This window comes from Sinocyclocheilus anshuiensis, unplaced genomic scaffold, assembly GCF_001515605.1.
Source record: "Sinocyclocheilus anshuiensis isolate Anshui unplaced genomic scaffold, SAMN03320099.WGS_v1.1 scaffold862, whole genome shotgun sequence".
Classification (NCBI taxonomy): Eukaryota; Metazoa; Chordata; class Actinopteri; order Cypriniformes; family Cyprinidae; genus Sinocyclocheilus; species Sinocyclocheilus anshuiensis.
Genome location: NW_015539882.1, coordinates 716,324 through 729,563, shown reverse-complemented (window position 1 = coordinate 729,563; position 13,240 = coordinate 716,324). Strand labels below are relative to the sequence as shown.

Genomic DNA, 13,240 nt, shown 5'->3' with positions numbered 1-13,240 from the left:
TTATGTCCGATTCTGTATCTGAATATAAAGAAGACAGTGGATGTGTCTCAAAACCTAGCGCGCTGCCTTCCTAGACAGCATGGCCCCGAGCGGACTCAAAAACGCTAATGGTTTCCACATGGGAAACTAAATACGATTTTATATTTCCTTTTGGATCGGTTCTGATTAATATTTCTGGAAGATCTAAGCTAAATTTCTCTTAATGATGCTGTAATAAAAGAAATAGGCAACGTGGTATCACATCAATATGGCAAAACCGCTGTTGTTCAATAATGTAATTTATTCATTATTCAGTTACATACAATAAACAGTTATAGCCCCAGCTCATTATCCCAACTATCTGGTTGGAGATGTATTAATATCTAATCTGGTGTGTTCACAACTAAAACCATTTAAAAAATACTTTAAATAAACCGTAACTGAAATAAAATATTTTAAAAGCTTCAACTTATTTTGTATCAGCTTGTTGCCAAAGATGCATTTCTTCCATTTAGTCTAGTTTAACTTAATGTAGCCTACTAAAATAATTAAAACTAAAACTGAAATAAAAAATGAATAAGAACTATAAAGACATATAAAACATATAACTAATAAAATGACAAAAACAACTAAATTAACTAAAATGCTGAAAATTCTAAATATAAAGAAACACTAATAGTATTTTCATAACACTGACTTAGATTCCTTAAAGTGATTTGAATCTTTTGAATCAGTTCTCCAAAAATATTAATTCAAATTTGAATGCTGATTTGATCAATGAAGGCTATCTTTATGCCAGCATGGGGTTTGAGTGTTTCTTGCATTATGAATGAATGCCTCATTGAATCATTTACTGAATTTACTCATTGTATCATTTGACTATTAATACAGTCCTTCGCAACCAAAACAATCATAATTAATTTGCATGTCTACTAATTTACAAATAGACTACAGAAACATCACAAATCACAACGAAGCACAATAGATATGAACAAATGAGATGTCCCAGTTCAAATTGTTCAACTTCGCTCAAATTCAGATCGAAAACACTGACTCGTTCAGTCAGCTCGACCAATGAAATGCTCCTTCACAGCCTGGCCTTTTTGCTATTTGTTGTTTGTATTATCAAGGCAGGAAAGCAGTCACTTGATTCAAAAGAGAGCGGTTCAGTGATGATTCACTGGATGATGTTTAAATGATTCACAATCCTTCTCCTATATACATATGTATGTGAATCTCTGCAGTGATGTCAGATGTTTGTAAGGACACATTGTAACAAGGTTATAACAGCTCACCTCCTTCTATGATAATTCATCTCCGCAGTTTTGCAGCTTGATGTTGACTAGTCAGAAGCAGCCTTGATTTGGCTCATATGTGCTTGTCATGGCCCTGTCAAACACTGGACCGCAGGAGGATCGTCCCTGACATCAGCTTGTATTTAGTGGACAATTTCTGAAGACCTCAGGACTGACCTACAACTTGGTAAGACCACTGGACAGCACTTTATCATAAATTTCTATACTAAGGTCAATAAACACGACTATATTTTGTTCTCTAAACTTAGAATGTCCCGAATAAAAGACTGAATTGTTTAAATGGGTTATGAAATATTTAGGATACTGTTCCTATATGTGCTGTATGTCTTCATAAGGCCAGTGTGAGTCTGTTACATATCTTATTCTACAGTATCAGAGTTTCAAAGGGTGTACATTTCCAACCACCCTGCCTCCTACAACTGTGTCCTCATAAATGTGCGTAGGGCATCTCTAGAAGGGAAAGAGATGCCATGTGGCGTTCTGTCTGCTCCTCTTAGTCATGCTCTAGTTGCCAAGGGTTACTGCGTCATTGTCATAGTTATGATGTGCTGCCATCACGCTCAGTGGGTGGTTTCTGATGGTTTAGGTGTTTGGTGAGAATGTGTGAATAAATATGGTTTTGTACATCTGTGGACAGTTTTAATTCTGGGTGTGCTGTCTCTTACTCACATGGGAGGCTGCATAATTCATCAGTGAATGGGTCATCATGTCCTGATGTACATTTCCTCAAAATAATCAATGATGTTTTGACAGCCTCTCTCTATATTATACGGCTCTCTGGAATGGAATTGGTTCTGATTGTTAGGCTAATTGTGTATATTGTCTGTGTATATTTATGTTAAATCCATCTATCTATCTATCTAGCTATCCATTCATTGTAGTGTAAATGCGCTGTCATGTAATGTGGTGTCATTTCCTGTCACAAAAAAGGAAAAAATTTAAATTAAAAAAAATTGTTAAATATTGTGACAAATAAAAGCAAAAGGTCAATCTGATAATGTTGACATATGTCAATATAACACTTTCATGTTTTTTTTTTCTTTATTGGGGGTGTGAGGTTAAGCAGTGTGACGGTAAGCACTTAGAGCACATTCAGTTTTATACAGCAATACTGCATTTAAGGATTGTGTTTGAGGTCTGCTGCACTCGTACTGCTGCTGCAGTGACTCAGCAAGGGAAAGCAAAATGCTGCTTCTGGAAAAAGCACTAATAATGGATGGAAATACCTTACTGTTAACAAGCTGTGAACTTCTTTTTATTCATCTGACTGAGACTGGAGACGTAAGGAGATGAGACTGAAGATGGATGCTGACATGTTTGGAAGACAAGACATGGCTGAAATTAACTGGATTTAAGGCACTGTCTGCACTGATTAATTCATCTAAAAGGGTGGGAATAATCTTTCACACTTAATTCTCCGGAGGCTGGGCAGAGGTTTTGCAACAGAAGACACAATTTCACATGAGATTGCAACTATTGTTTGGTCGAGGAATCAGATTACTCACTTTATTCTTGACTTTAGCTTATAAAAGAGAGAGCTTTTGTAGCTGCTGATGGGAAGAAGAAGAATCAACCAAATATATCTCACAGATTAGAGGAGACGCTCGACAGTTTACTGTGAAAACAGGACACCCCGAGGGAGTGTGGTTCACTCATACACACACTGCCTGAAAGCACTGCTTTCCATGTAGAAATGGCGGCGGTCTCCGAATACCAGCGGCACTATAATGTAAAAGATGAGGTAAAAGTTGAGGTTTACTGTTTTCTCTACACAGAAAAAATAACTGTGTTTTTGTCTGGTTTTCCAATAAAAATATCTAAAAAAAAAGCTTAAAATAAGATAGGTTTGCTTGAGAAGCAGAATTGTGGAGGATAATAAGATTGTTTATGCTTAAAACAATATGTCTTATGTTTTGTGTGTGCAGCCGGACGGTGGAGACATGCAGTCTGAAGAGGGAACGGAGTGGCTCATGGAGCTGCTCACTGAAGTGCAGCTTCAGCAGTACTTCATGCGTATTCGTGATGAGCTCAATGTCACTCGTCTCTCACACTTTGACTATGTCAAAAATGAGGACCTTGAAAAGATTGGCATGGGCCGCCCCGGTGAGTGGGGTAGCATGTGTTTGAAGCGTGTGAGAGGAGTTTGAATGTTGGAAAATGTATTTATTCATTATTTTTTTAAGTATTTTATTATTAATAATAATGTATATGTTTATTATTTATTTGGACTTATATTTTGATTGATTGATTGATTTAGACAGCACTGTATAATAATAAATATAATATATAATATAATATAAACGATTAGGTGAATATTATAGTACATTTTATTATATTGTATATTGAACATGTTTAATATATTTAGACCTCCTGGCATTTTTTATTCTATCTCTCGCTCTGCAGGTCAGAGACGACTGTGGGAGGCAGTGAAAAGGAGAAGGGCAATGTGTAAACGGAAGTCATGGATGAGCAAGGTATGGTGTGCATTCAGAAATGAAAAATGTCTGATTGTAGGTAAAACCGACTTCGCTTCAGTCAAAAGGGGGCGCTATAGAGCCTCCCCTCCACATCCATTTCTTAATTTTTGGCTACATCTAAGTGTATCATTGTGTGTAAATTTCATGACATTTTAATCATGTGAAGAGCCACAAAACATCCCAGAAGAGTTAAATTTTGATGTTTTACCATGGCAACACTATTTAAGATCAAGAAACCTTTTGCATTTTACATCAGCTATTTCTTGACCTTATCAAGTCTGAAGTAATTTGTGGATGATTTCAAAGCCGTTTGAGCATCTGAGCTTCATATCGATAATCACAGATGTCTTCCAGGCATATGAGTGACATGTTTTACTGAATGAGGAGCTATTGCATCTTTAAGACAGAGGCAGGTGGAATCACCCTCAGCTGTAGTCTCTGTGCTTGGGCCAGCAGGTGTTCACCGGGAAGCGGCCTGAGTCCGATTCCCAGACCCCAGCGGTGTTCCGCAGCTCCTCCCCATCCTCAACCCAACCAGATGGCCAGCCAGCCAATCTCACCTGCCTCATCAGTGACAGAGACGTCACGCTCTACGAGAAACTGGGAGACGGCTCTTTCGGAGTGGTGAAACGTGGAGAATGGCAGGCCCCGTCTGGAAGAGTGGTAGGAAAATAAGTGACACTAGTAATGATGAGATAGTAATTATAGTAAATATAATGTATAGTGTTTCTTCCTGTGCTGTAGCTGAGTGTGGCTGTGAAGTGCCTGAAGACAGACCTGTTGGAACAGGATGAAGGTCTAGATGACTTCATAAGGGAAGTTAACGCCATGCATTCCCTGGACCACCACAATCTCATTCGTCTCTATGGGGTTGTCCTCACACACCCCATGAAGATGGTGAGGAATGATAATTTAAGTACTAAAAATGGCATTTTGGACCAGCAAAAAAAACATGTTTAAAATACAACTACGTTTCTACATTAAATCAGACTGAACCACACTACCGTTCAAAAGTTTGAGGTCACTACGTTTTTCATATATATATATATATATATATATACAGTATATATATACTGGTGCATCTCAAGAAATTTGAATATCGTGAATAAGTTTTCTTCTTATAATTTTCTTCTTAAAACTTATTTCAAAAAGTTAAACTTTCATATATTCTAGATTCATTACATGTAAAGTAAAACATTTCAAAAGTTTTTTTGTTTTAATTTTGATGATTAGAGTTTACAGCTCATGAAAGTTAAAAATCCAGTATCTCAAAATATTTGAATATTTCCTAAGATCAATCAAAAAAAGGATTTGCAAAACAGAAAAGTTCAAGTTCTTTAAAGTGTGTTCATTTGCATAAACACATTTCATTACACCAAATACACCAAATAATGTTCTTTTTAGCAGCATCATATGACCCCTTTAATATGCTTTGATACAGTACTCTGTGAACAACCACCCCTTTCAGTAATGACCTTCTGTGACTTACCCTCTTCGTGGAGGGTGTCAATGATTGTCTTCTGGACCAGCAGTCTTCCCCATTATTGTGGTTTCAAAGAACAAGAAATATACGGAATTTATACTGTAGGGATGGTCATTTAATGAAACTCAAATGTAAATATTCTAATATTTTGAGATACTGGATTTTTCACTTTCATGAACTGTAAGCTGTAATCATCAAAATTAAAACAGAAAAACTTTTGAAATATTTTACTTTACATGTAATGAATCTAGAATATATGAAAGTTTCACTTTTTGAGCTATCATTTTAAAGCACTTTGTCTATTATTTTTGTGTTTCAGGTGACAGAACTTGCCCCATTGGGTTCTTTGTTAGACCGCTTGAGGAAGCGTCAGGGTCATATTTTGATATCAGTGCTGTGCCATTACGCTGTTCAGATCGCCTGTGGCATGGCGTACCTGGAGTCCCAACGATTCATTCACAGAGACCTGGCTGCACGCAACATCCTTTTAGCCTCCAATGACCTCATCAAAATTGGTGACTTCGGCCTAATGAGGGCCTTGCCTAAGAACGATGAACATTATGTGATGCAGGAGCATCACAAAGTCCCCTTTGCCTGGTGAGAAGAATAATATACCACCTTCTACTTACTATTAATTCCCTCAGCCCATGTCAACATGCTCTGTGCGTTGCAGGTGTGCTCCAGAAAGCCTAAAGACCCGAACCTTCTCCCATGCCAGTGACACTTGGATGTTTGGAGTAACATTGTGGGAAATGTTCACTCATGGACAGGAACCTTGGGTTGGACTCAATGGTAGCCAGGTATACACTCATACTTGAGCCTCAAATCTATTTTTCTGTAAGTAAAGTTTGTGTGACATTTATATGTGTGTCCTTGTGTATAGATTCTCCATAAGATCGATAGGGAGGGAGAGAGGCTTATCAAACCAGAAGACTGTCCACAGGACATTTATAACGTCATGCTGCAGTGCTGGTCGCCCAAACCTGAGGACAGACCGACATTTGTGTCCCTCAGGGACTTCCTTGTGGAGGTAAACTGTGGGATAGTAACAGCAGATGGCGATAATGGATAGAACATCCTTTTGTCAAGGTCTTGCATGTCCACAAGAATGTCAAAATAATTATTGTTTTTTTAATTAATTAAGTCTTTCTAATTTGCTTATAGACAATGCCCACAGACATGAGGGCACTGCAGGACTTTGATGAGCCAGACAAACTTAATATTCATGCTAACGACATCATCACAATAATTGAGGGAAGGTGAGGACATATTTTGGTGGTTTTGTCAATTCGTTTTTTTGCTCAGCCAGATGTGAGGTGCAACAGTATCATGTGGTCACTGTCAACCTACCGTTCAGGAAAGAAAATTACATTTTAAGAAAAGAAAATAAGAAAATAATTTCGGAAAATAATAAAAAATAAGGATGTTTACATAAGCTTGTTAATGTGTGTTAAAATGAAGATAAAATTAATATTTAGTAACTCACATTAACTCAAAAACATGTAACACTTTTACAGAATTTGATAAAAAAAAACTTGATAATCATAAGATTAATTTAATCTATTGACATTAATCTTATATATATATATATATATAATTAAGGGGAAGTCGTGGCTTTTGGTTGCGGGTTCGAGTCTCGTACCGGCAGGGATTGTAGGTGGGGGGAGTGAATGTACAGCGCTCTCTCCCACCTTCAATACCACGACTGAGGTGCCCTTGAGCAAGGCACCAAACCCCCAACTGCTCCCCGGGCGCCGCAGCATAAATGGCTGCAAACTGCTCCGGGTGTGTGTTCACGGTGTGTGTGCACTTTGGATGGGTTAAATGCAGAGCACTAATTCCACATGTCACGTCACTTTTTTTTAATATAGTATTCATCTCTCTTTTCCCTTCCTTTCTTACCAAGTATATGTTTTCCAGATAATATCTTAATAATTTGCGCTTGTACAATGCTAATATAAAAAACAGTTATTTAAATACATTTAATTATTTGGCTGCCTTTATAAATTAAATTATTTGTGATGATGTTAAAGAACCCATAACTCCTTAAAGTAATAAACTTCATTGTGTAGGTGTCCTGCACCGTTTATGCTATAAACATGAATGCTGAACAGCCACCTTTACAACAAGGTTTTAAATCTATTTTTAAACCCTTTTTTATATGATGCAGAGCAGAGAACTACTGGTGGAGGGGTCAGAACAGACAGACCCTGAAGGTAGGACAGTTCCCTAGGAACGTGGTGACCTCTGTGGCCGGTCTGTCTGCTCACGACATCAGCCGACCTCTCAAGCACAGTTTCATCCACACAGGCCATGGAGACACAGACCCACATCGTAGCTGGGGTGCCCCTGACAAGATTGATGAGTAAGATACCATGACCATATATGAGTGACCTTTTGTTAACAGACTCTATGGAATATTGATCTCTCAGGGAACAGACTGCTTTACTTGTGTTCACCACTAGAGAGCAGCAATATATTATTCTAAACTAGCAATTCTCAACCTTTTTCACTCAAAATCCCCTGTTGGCACAATATTCTAAGGCTTCTCAATACAGGTTATTTTCTGTATTTCTGCTGTGTTTTCAAACTTTTTGTATTAGCAGAAACTGGAAGCTTTGATATATTAATTAACCATGTTTTGGGACAAAGGACAAAATGATCTTCAATTAAAAACAACAGTTATTGAGGGGAAAATTATAGATATATATAATTTTTATTATATTATATTATATAAGAAATAATTTTCAGTTTACTTCTTTATTTTATGTGTTTTTTAGCTTTTTAATTTAAATTAGAGGTCCCCCTAGTGGGCCCCGGCTCCCTTGTTGGGAACCACTGGAAAACTTGTGAAAATATATATAGAGGTGGATTTTGTTATTTATCCAGTGTGCTTTGTGTTCAGTCTGTACCTTGGTAATCCCATGGATCCACCAGATGTTCTTGGGATGGATTCAAATGCAGCCAAGCCCACTAAACTTCCAAACCGGGCTAAAAGTAAGCAGTCACTTGATCTTGTTGAGTTGGGCTGTTCTGTTCCTCTTCAGATTCACCACTTCTCTCTTTTGCTCTGCTTATCTTTTTTTCCATCTGATCTTTTCTGCTTCAACTGTTGTGTCAGAACAACCTCCTCCTAGACCTCCTAAACCAGCCGTTCTTCTTAAGAGTAAGAACCATTTCTCTTCTTCACTGCAATCACTGCATTACAAAAGGAAATTTCCTAAAGTTTTGCCCAATGGCTTGATCCCAGAACCATTTTACGACTCTGTGCTGGACGACGATGATGATCTGATAGTGACAGGCGTGAAGAAGCTCTCTCTTAAGACTCCCACGTACCTGAGTTTGCGCCTCCGCCCTTGGGAAAGCACTAGTCCGAGCGACCGCCTTAGCGAAGTCTCGCTCATTGACTTTGGAGATGATAGTTTCAGCTCTACATCACCTTCCCCCATTACCGAGACACCCAACCCCAGCACAGCGAAGCCACCTGGTACCTACGCCGCTTCAATCTTGGATATGGCGCCGCCGCAGAGCCCCAATCGAGCCCTGCCAAACCCCATGCACCCTACTCCAGTGGTGGATTGGGACATATGGCCCCTGCCTCCTCTTCCGGCATACGACGAGGTGGCTGTTGAGTGTGCAGAGCAAGAAGACATGGAAGTAAGCTCCATAAATGCATCTGTGTCACAGGAAGACATAGTGTCCGAACAGACACAATCAGAAGATGGCGTTAAAATCGATGGTAAATGCAGTGTTGAGGACAATCTCTTTCTACCAACCAAGCATGCTGAGGAAACCCACTCCCCAATCGAGCCCTGCCAAACCCCATGCACCCTACTCCAGTGGTGGATTGGGACATATGGCCCCTGCCTCCTCTTCCGGCATACGACGAGGTGGCTGTTGAGTGTGCAGAGCAAGAAGACATGGAAGTAAGCTCCATAAATGCATCTGTGTCACAGGAAGACATAGTGTCCGAACAGACACAATCAGAAGATGGCGTTAAAATCGATGGTAAATGCAGTGTTGAGGACAATCTCTTTCTACCAACCAAGCATGCTGAGGAAACCCACTCCTTTTCCCAATCAGCAGACATCTTCAAGGAGCTACAAAGGGAGGTGATGGTGAAGCTTCGGGTCCCTCCAACCGGACTTTCCCTCCCTTCTTCACCCCTCCTGACTCCTTCAGCTCTCGCCCCGCACCGCCAGATCATCCTGCCCTCCTCCTATGAGGACAAGCCTCAAATCCCTCCAAGAATCCCCATCCTGCCCATGCGGCCCTCTAAGCGGGCAGGAATATACAGCAGCAGATTGTCAGTTTCCCTTGGAGACAGTGAAGACGGGAGCCGATGTCCGCCTCAGATACCCCCAAGGGTTCACGCTCTATCTCAACCCAACTCTCGGGCACCAAGCCCTATGGTGCCACAAGGCGGCTCCCCTCAGCAAAGGTCCAGCCTCTGTTGTGTTGGATCTCTGGGTTCCTGCCTGTCCCCGTCTTCTTATTCTTCCGCGCCATCCAGTTCCTCCACCATGTCTTCTACGTCCACGGCCACCACTACAATTTCTCAGTACGGCTCTACTCAAGTAGCCCAAACTCCAGCCAAGAGTCCATGCATCCTTCCTATCGTGTACGGTGGCGTGAAGGCCAGCAGCACTCATTACTACTTGCTACCTGAGAAACCGGCATACCTGGACAAGTACGACAAGTTCTTAAAGGACTCTGAAGGAAACGAGGAGAAAAAAACGACAAATATGGCCACTGTGAGACCCATGGTTCAACAGCAAGTTAACAAGCCCAATGCCTTCCCAAGCCACACCAGTGGGACCTCCAACAGTCTTGCCTGGCCGAGCAGCACCCAAGCAGGTGCCTACAACCGTGTAATGCTCCAACAAGTAAGCAACTCAATATGCTCTCACCATTGGCTACTCAATGATGTCATGGTATTCTGAGATGACCGATTGGGTATTTCTGTAGGTGCAGGAGGCAGTACATGGAGTGACTGTAGAGGAGTGTCAAACGGTCCTTCAAGCACACGGCTGGAACGCTCAGGAGGCCGTGAAATATCTGAAGGTATCTGTGTTCTTCTTTTCAGACTCAAAATAGGGAAGTACTCATGGATAATAAAAGAGCATTTACATATATACTGATTTCTGATGTAGGTGGAGCAGTTGTTTCGACTGGGTTTGAAGGCTCGGCCTGAATGCATGGAAGCTCTGGAGAGATGTAACTGGAATCTGGAGCAAGCCAGCACCCAAATGCTGGACTCCTACGGTCCATCTAGACATAGGTAGTATATGATGATTAAATGGATCAAAAATTTAAATTGTCAACATTTACTTACCCTAATATCATTCCAAAACTGTATGACTTCTGTGGAACATAAAAAAGAACATTTGAAAAATGTCTCTTTTTTTGTTCATACAATGAAAATCAATGGAGTCCAGTGTTGTTTTGGACCCCATTGACTTTCATTGCATGGAAAAAAAACTCTTCAAATGTCTTCTTTTGTGTTATGCAGAAACAAAGAAAGTAGAAAAAATACATTCATCATCTCACTGATATCTCTCTGATTTGTGTCAGGTTCTAATGGCGGGAAGTAGAAGAACAGAGCTGATCTCCATTCCACTGCAGCTAATGAGAATTGAGTTTCATCTACAGCTCATTGACTCTGGACCAGTAGATATTTGCTGGTCATTTGAATGTTCATTGCTTTACTTCTTATAATCAATGCAAGACAAATGCAAAATTCACTTACTTGAAGTACAACAGTGCAATGTGAACAGTTGAACCATGTACATCAGATTGTGTTTTATATATTTGCTTAAGTTTTAAAATAGAGAAAAGTTTGCTTTTCACTGCATCTTATGTGACTTTCAGCCTGTAAAATGTTTGTAGTTTATTTATTCAGAATATTTTATCCAGGGGCATAGGTGATCATCTGAAAATTGTAGACACAATGTGAATCTTATGAGCACAGCTAATGAATATTATTGAGTGACCTGAGTTGTAATGGTCACTATGCAACTGATTTTATGTAAAGACATTGCAGGGTATACTATAGAGACACAATAACCTTTTGAATGGATGTATTGACCATTAAGGTGTGGTCACATTTACAGTTGTTCGATAGATTTTCATGGGCTAAATCTGTCATTTGAAAAGGAATCCACATGACCAGGAATTTCACATAAGAAAACACCTTAGAAAGCTGCTTGGTGTGAACGTGACTTCTGCGTGAATTTCACTGAAACTTTGCTAATGTGACCGCACCTTTATGCTCCTATTTATGGATAATGCTCATACATCTGTTAACTCTCATATATGATGTTGCATGCAGATCACAGGCCTTGTTGTTGCTTATTTAAGCCTTTACTAGTTTTTTCTTTCATTTTATTCTATTCAGTGGTGTTATAAATAGTCACAGCCTTGGACGGCACAGCCACAGATCACCCACAGTTGGTTATATTTTTTAAATAATTTTAGATGGTCTCAGGATGATCTCTTCCCTTCAAAGTGGGTAGTTCTTGGCCAAAATAAGCTGGGAGGAGGATGAGATACGTCAAAGTTTTGTGTAGCCAGATATATGTTAGAATAAACCCATTTTCATGTGCCATGATGACTACAGACAATACACTTATAAATGCATCTACTATATTATTAATTTATTAATTTCCTTGTTAGTTGTTGGTCTTCAATGTCTTTTTGACCACAGGAACACTTAAGACATAATGTCATTTGTTCTCAGTTGTTGATTTAGCTACTTTTAAGTAAGTAACTTTGAGCTTTTTTCATTTCATTTCATTTTGCGATTTTGCTCAGGTTCATAAATCACAGAAACTTTACTTAGTCTCTGTGTGAAGATGGGAAGTTTGTGTTAATGAAATTACCTTATCTGTTACATGAATGGAACTGAATAACAGCTTTTTTATGTGCATTTTTCTTCTGTCAGAACATGTCGACCGTATGTCAAACACTTTAAATCAGTCACACACAGACGTCTGGCTAAGCAAATTGAGGCTTCTGCTCTGTGCTCTGTAATTTTCATCTGCCTCTTGTCCAGATGCTCAGTATTGTAGTTATATTTTACCTGCACTGGTTTTGTGTTCATGTCTATGCAATTGCTGTTGCAATTCAGTTTTTGGAATATAGCCTGTGTCAGTGCTCACCTCATGTAGGTTGCATCCCACTTTTTCTGAAGTGAATGGCAGAATGCTGGGCTTACTGTAAAAGCTTTTTAAATGTTTGTTGTATAATTATCTATCTGTATTTTTGTATGAAGTAAATATTTAAAACTGCTGTGATTGGGGTTTAATTATTTCACCTGTCTTTCACCTGATTTTGAACAATTATGGCTGCTATTCAACAGCAAATGCTGAACATACGGACCCACTGAGCCTTGAAGTGGAGCTGCACCATTTAACTTTATATAAAATATAAAAAGTAGAATAAATTACTGAAATTAATTGTTGTAAAATTTGTTGTTAGTTTATGAGGCATCAAAACGATATCACCATTATTTCTCAAATCTACCATTAGATGTCAGTATAATGCTAAAGAATGATAGATTGCTTTGCATTGAAAGTTACTCATATCATATTTAATATTCCCCAGACTCTCATTAATTTATTTTCGATTACACTAATAGCAACAATTTCAATTGTCTGTGGAAACCCATTTCGGGTACACAAGGGTGAAAATAATGCTTTATTTGCATTACTATGACTTATGATGTCATAATTATGATTTAGTAGGCTATGTCTTTTTTTTAAATGTCATAAATATGATTTACCAAGGCTTTTTTTTCTTACATGGCGAAAATGGGTTTCTAGCAATCAGCCATATGTTAAAACGGTTAACAGAAGTCCACAACTCCATGGTGTGCATATTTAAATGATTTTAAGATATTTTAATCTTACATCAGGGCTCTCTGGAGCGGGCGGATTAATTCAGAATAATCACCAATCATTCACAACACCGGCAACTATGTATAA

General features: G+C 39.0%; 1 protein-coding gene across 4 annotated transcripts in view; it reads left to right on the top strand.

Moving 5' to 3' along the window:
• LOC107685449 (activated CDC42 kinase 1-like) overlaps positions 1–11,924 on the top strand; it is a 12,375-nt gene extending 451 nt beyond the window's left edge. Inside the window, exons 2-18 of one of the 4 annotated variants that reach the window (XM_016482032.1) lie at positions 1,303–1,461; positions 3,221–3,398; positions 3,699–3,769; positions 4,208–4,435; positions 4,517–4,669; positions 5,575–5,852; positions 5,929–6,055; positions 6,139–6,285; positions 6,420–6,514; positions 7,426–7,620; positions 8,161–8,252; positions 8,377–8,421; positions 8,506–8,828; positions 9,098–10,141; positions 10,224–10,319; positions 10,409–10,536; positions 10,830–11,924. In XM_016482032.1, the coding sequence (XP_016337518.1) occupies positions 3,236–3,398; positions 3,699–3,769; positions 4,208–4,435; positions 4,517–4,669; positions 5,575–5,852; positions 5,929–6,055; positions 6,139–6,285; positions 6,420–6,514; positions 7,426–7,620; positions 8,161–8,252; positions 8,377–8,421; positions 8,506–8,828; positions 9,098–10,141; positions 10,224–10,319; positions 10,409–10,536; positions 10,830–10,836 (3,192 nt within the window). In that variant the 5' untranslated portion in view covers positions 1,303–1,461; positions 3,221–3,235 and the 3' untranslated portion in view covers positions 10,837–11,924. Of the gene's footprint in view, positions 1–1,302; positions 1,462–2,983; positions 3,037–3,220; positions 3,399–3,698; positions 3,770–4,207; positions 4,436–4,516; positions 4,670–5,574; positions 5,853–5,928; positions 6,056–6,138; positions 6,286–6,419; positions 6,515–7,425; positions 7,621–8,160; positions 8,253–8,376; positions 8,422–8,505; positions 8,829–9,097; positions 10,142–10,223; positions 10,320–10,408; positions 10,537–10,829 lie in introns of those variants that run through there. The other 3 variants (XM_016482031.1, XM_016482030.1, XM_016482033.1) reach the window with 3 other exon arrangements.
• The last annotated feature ends 1,316 nt before the right edge of the window (positions 11,925–13,240 follow it).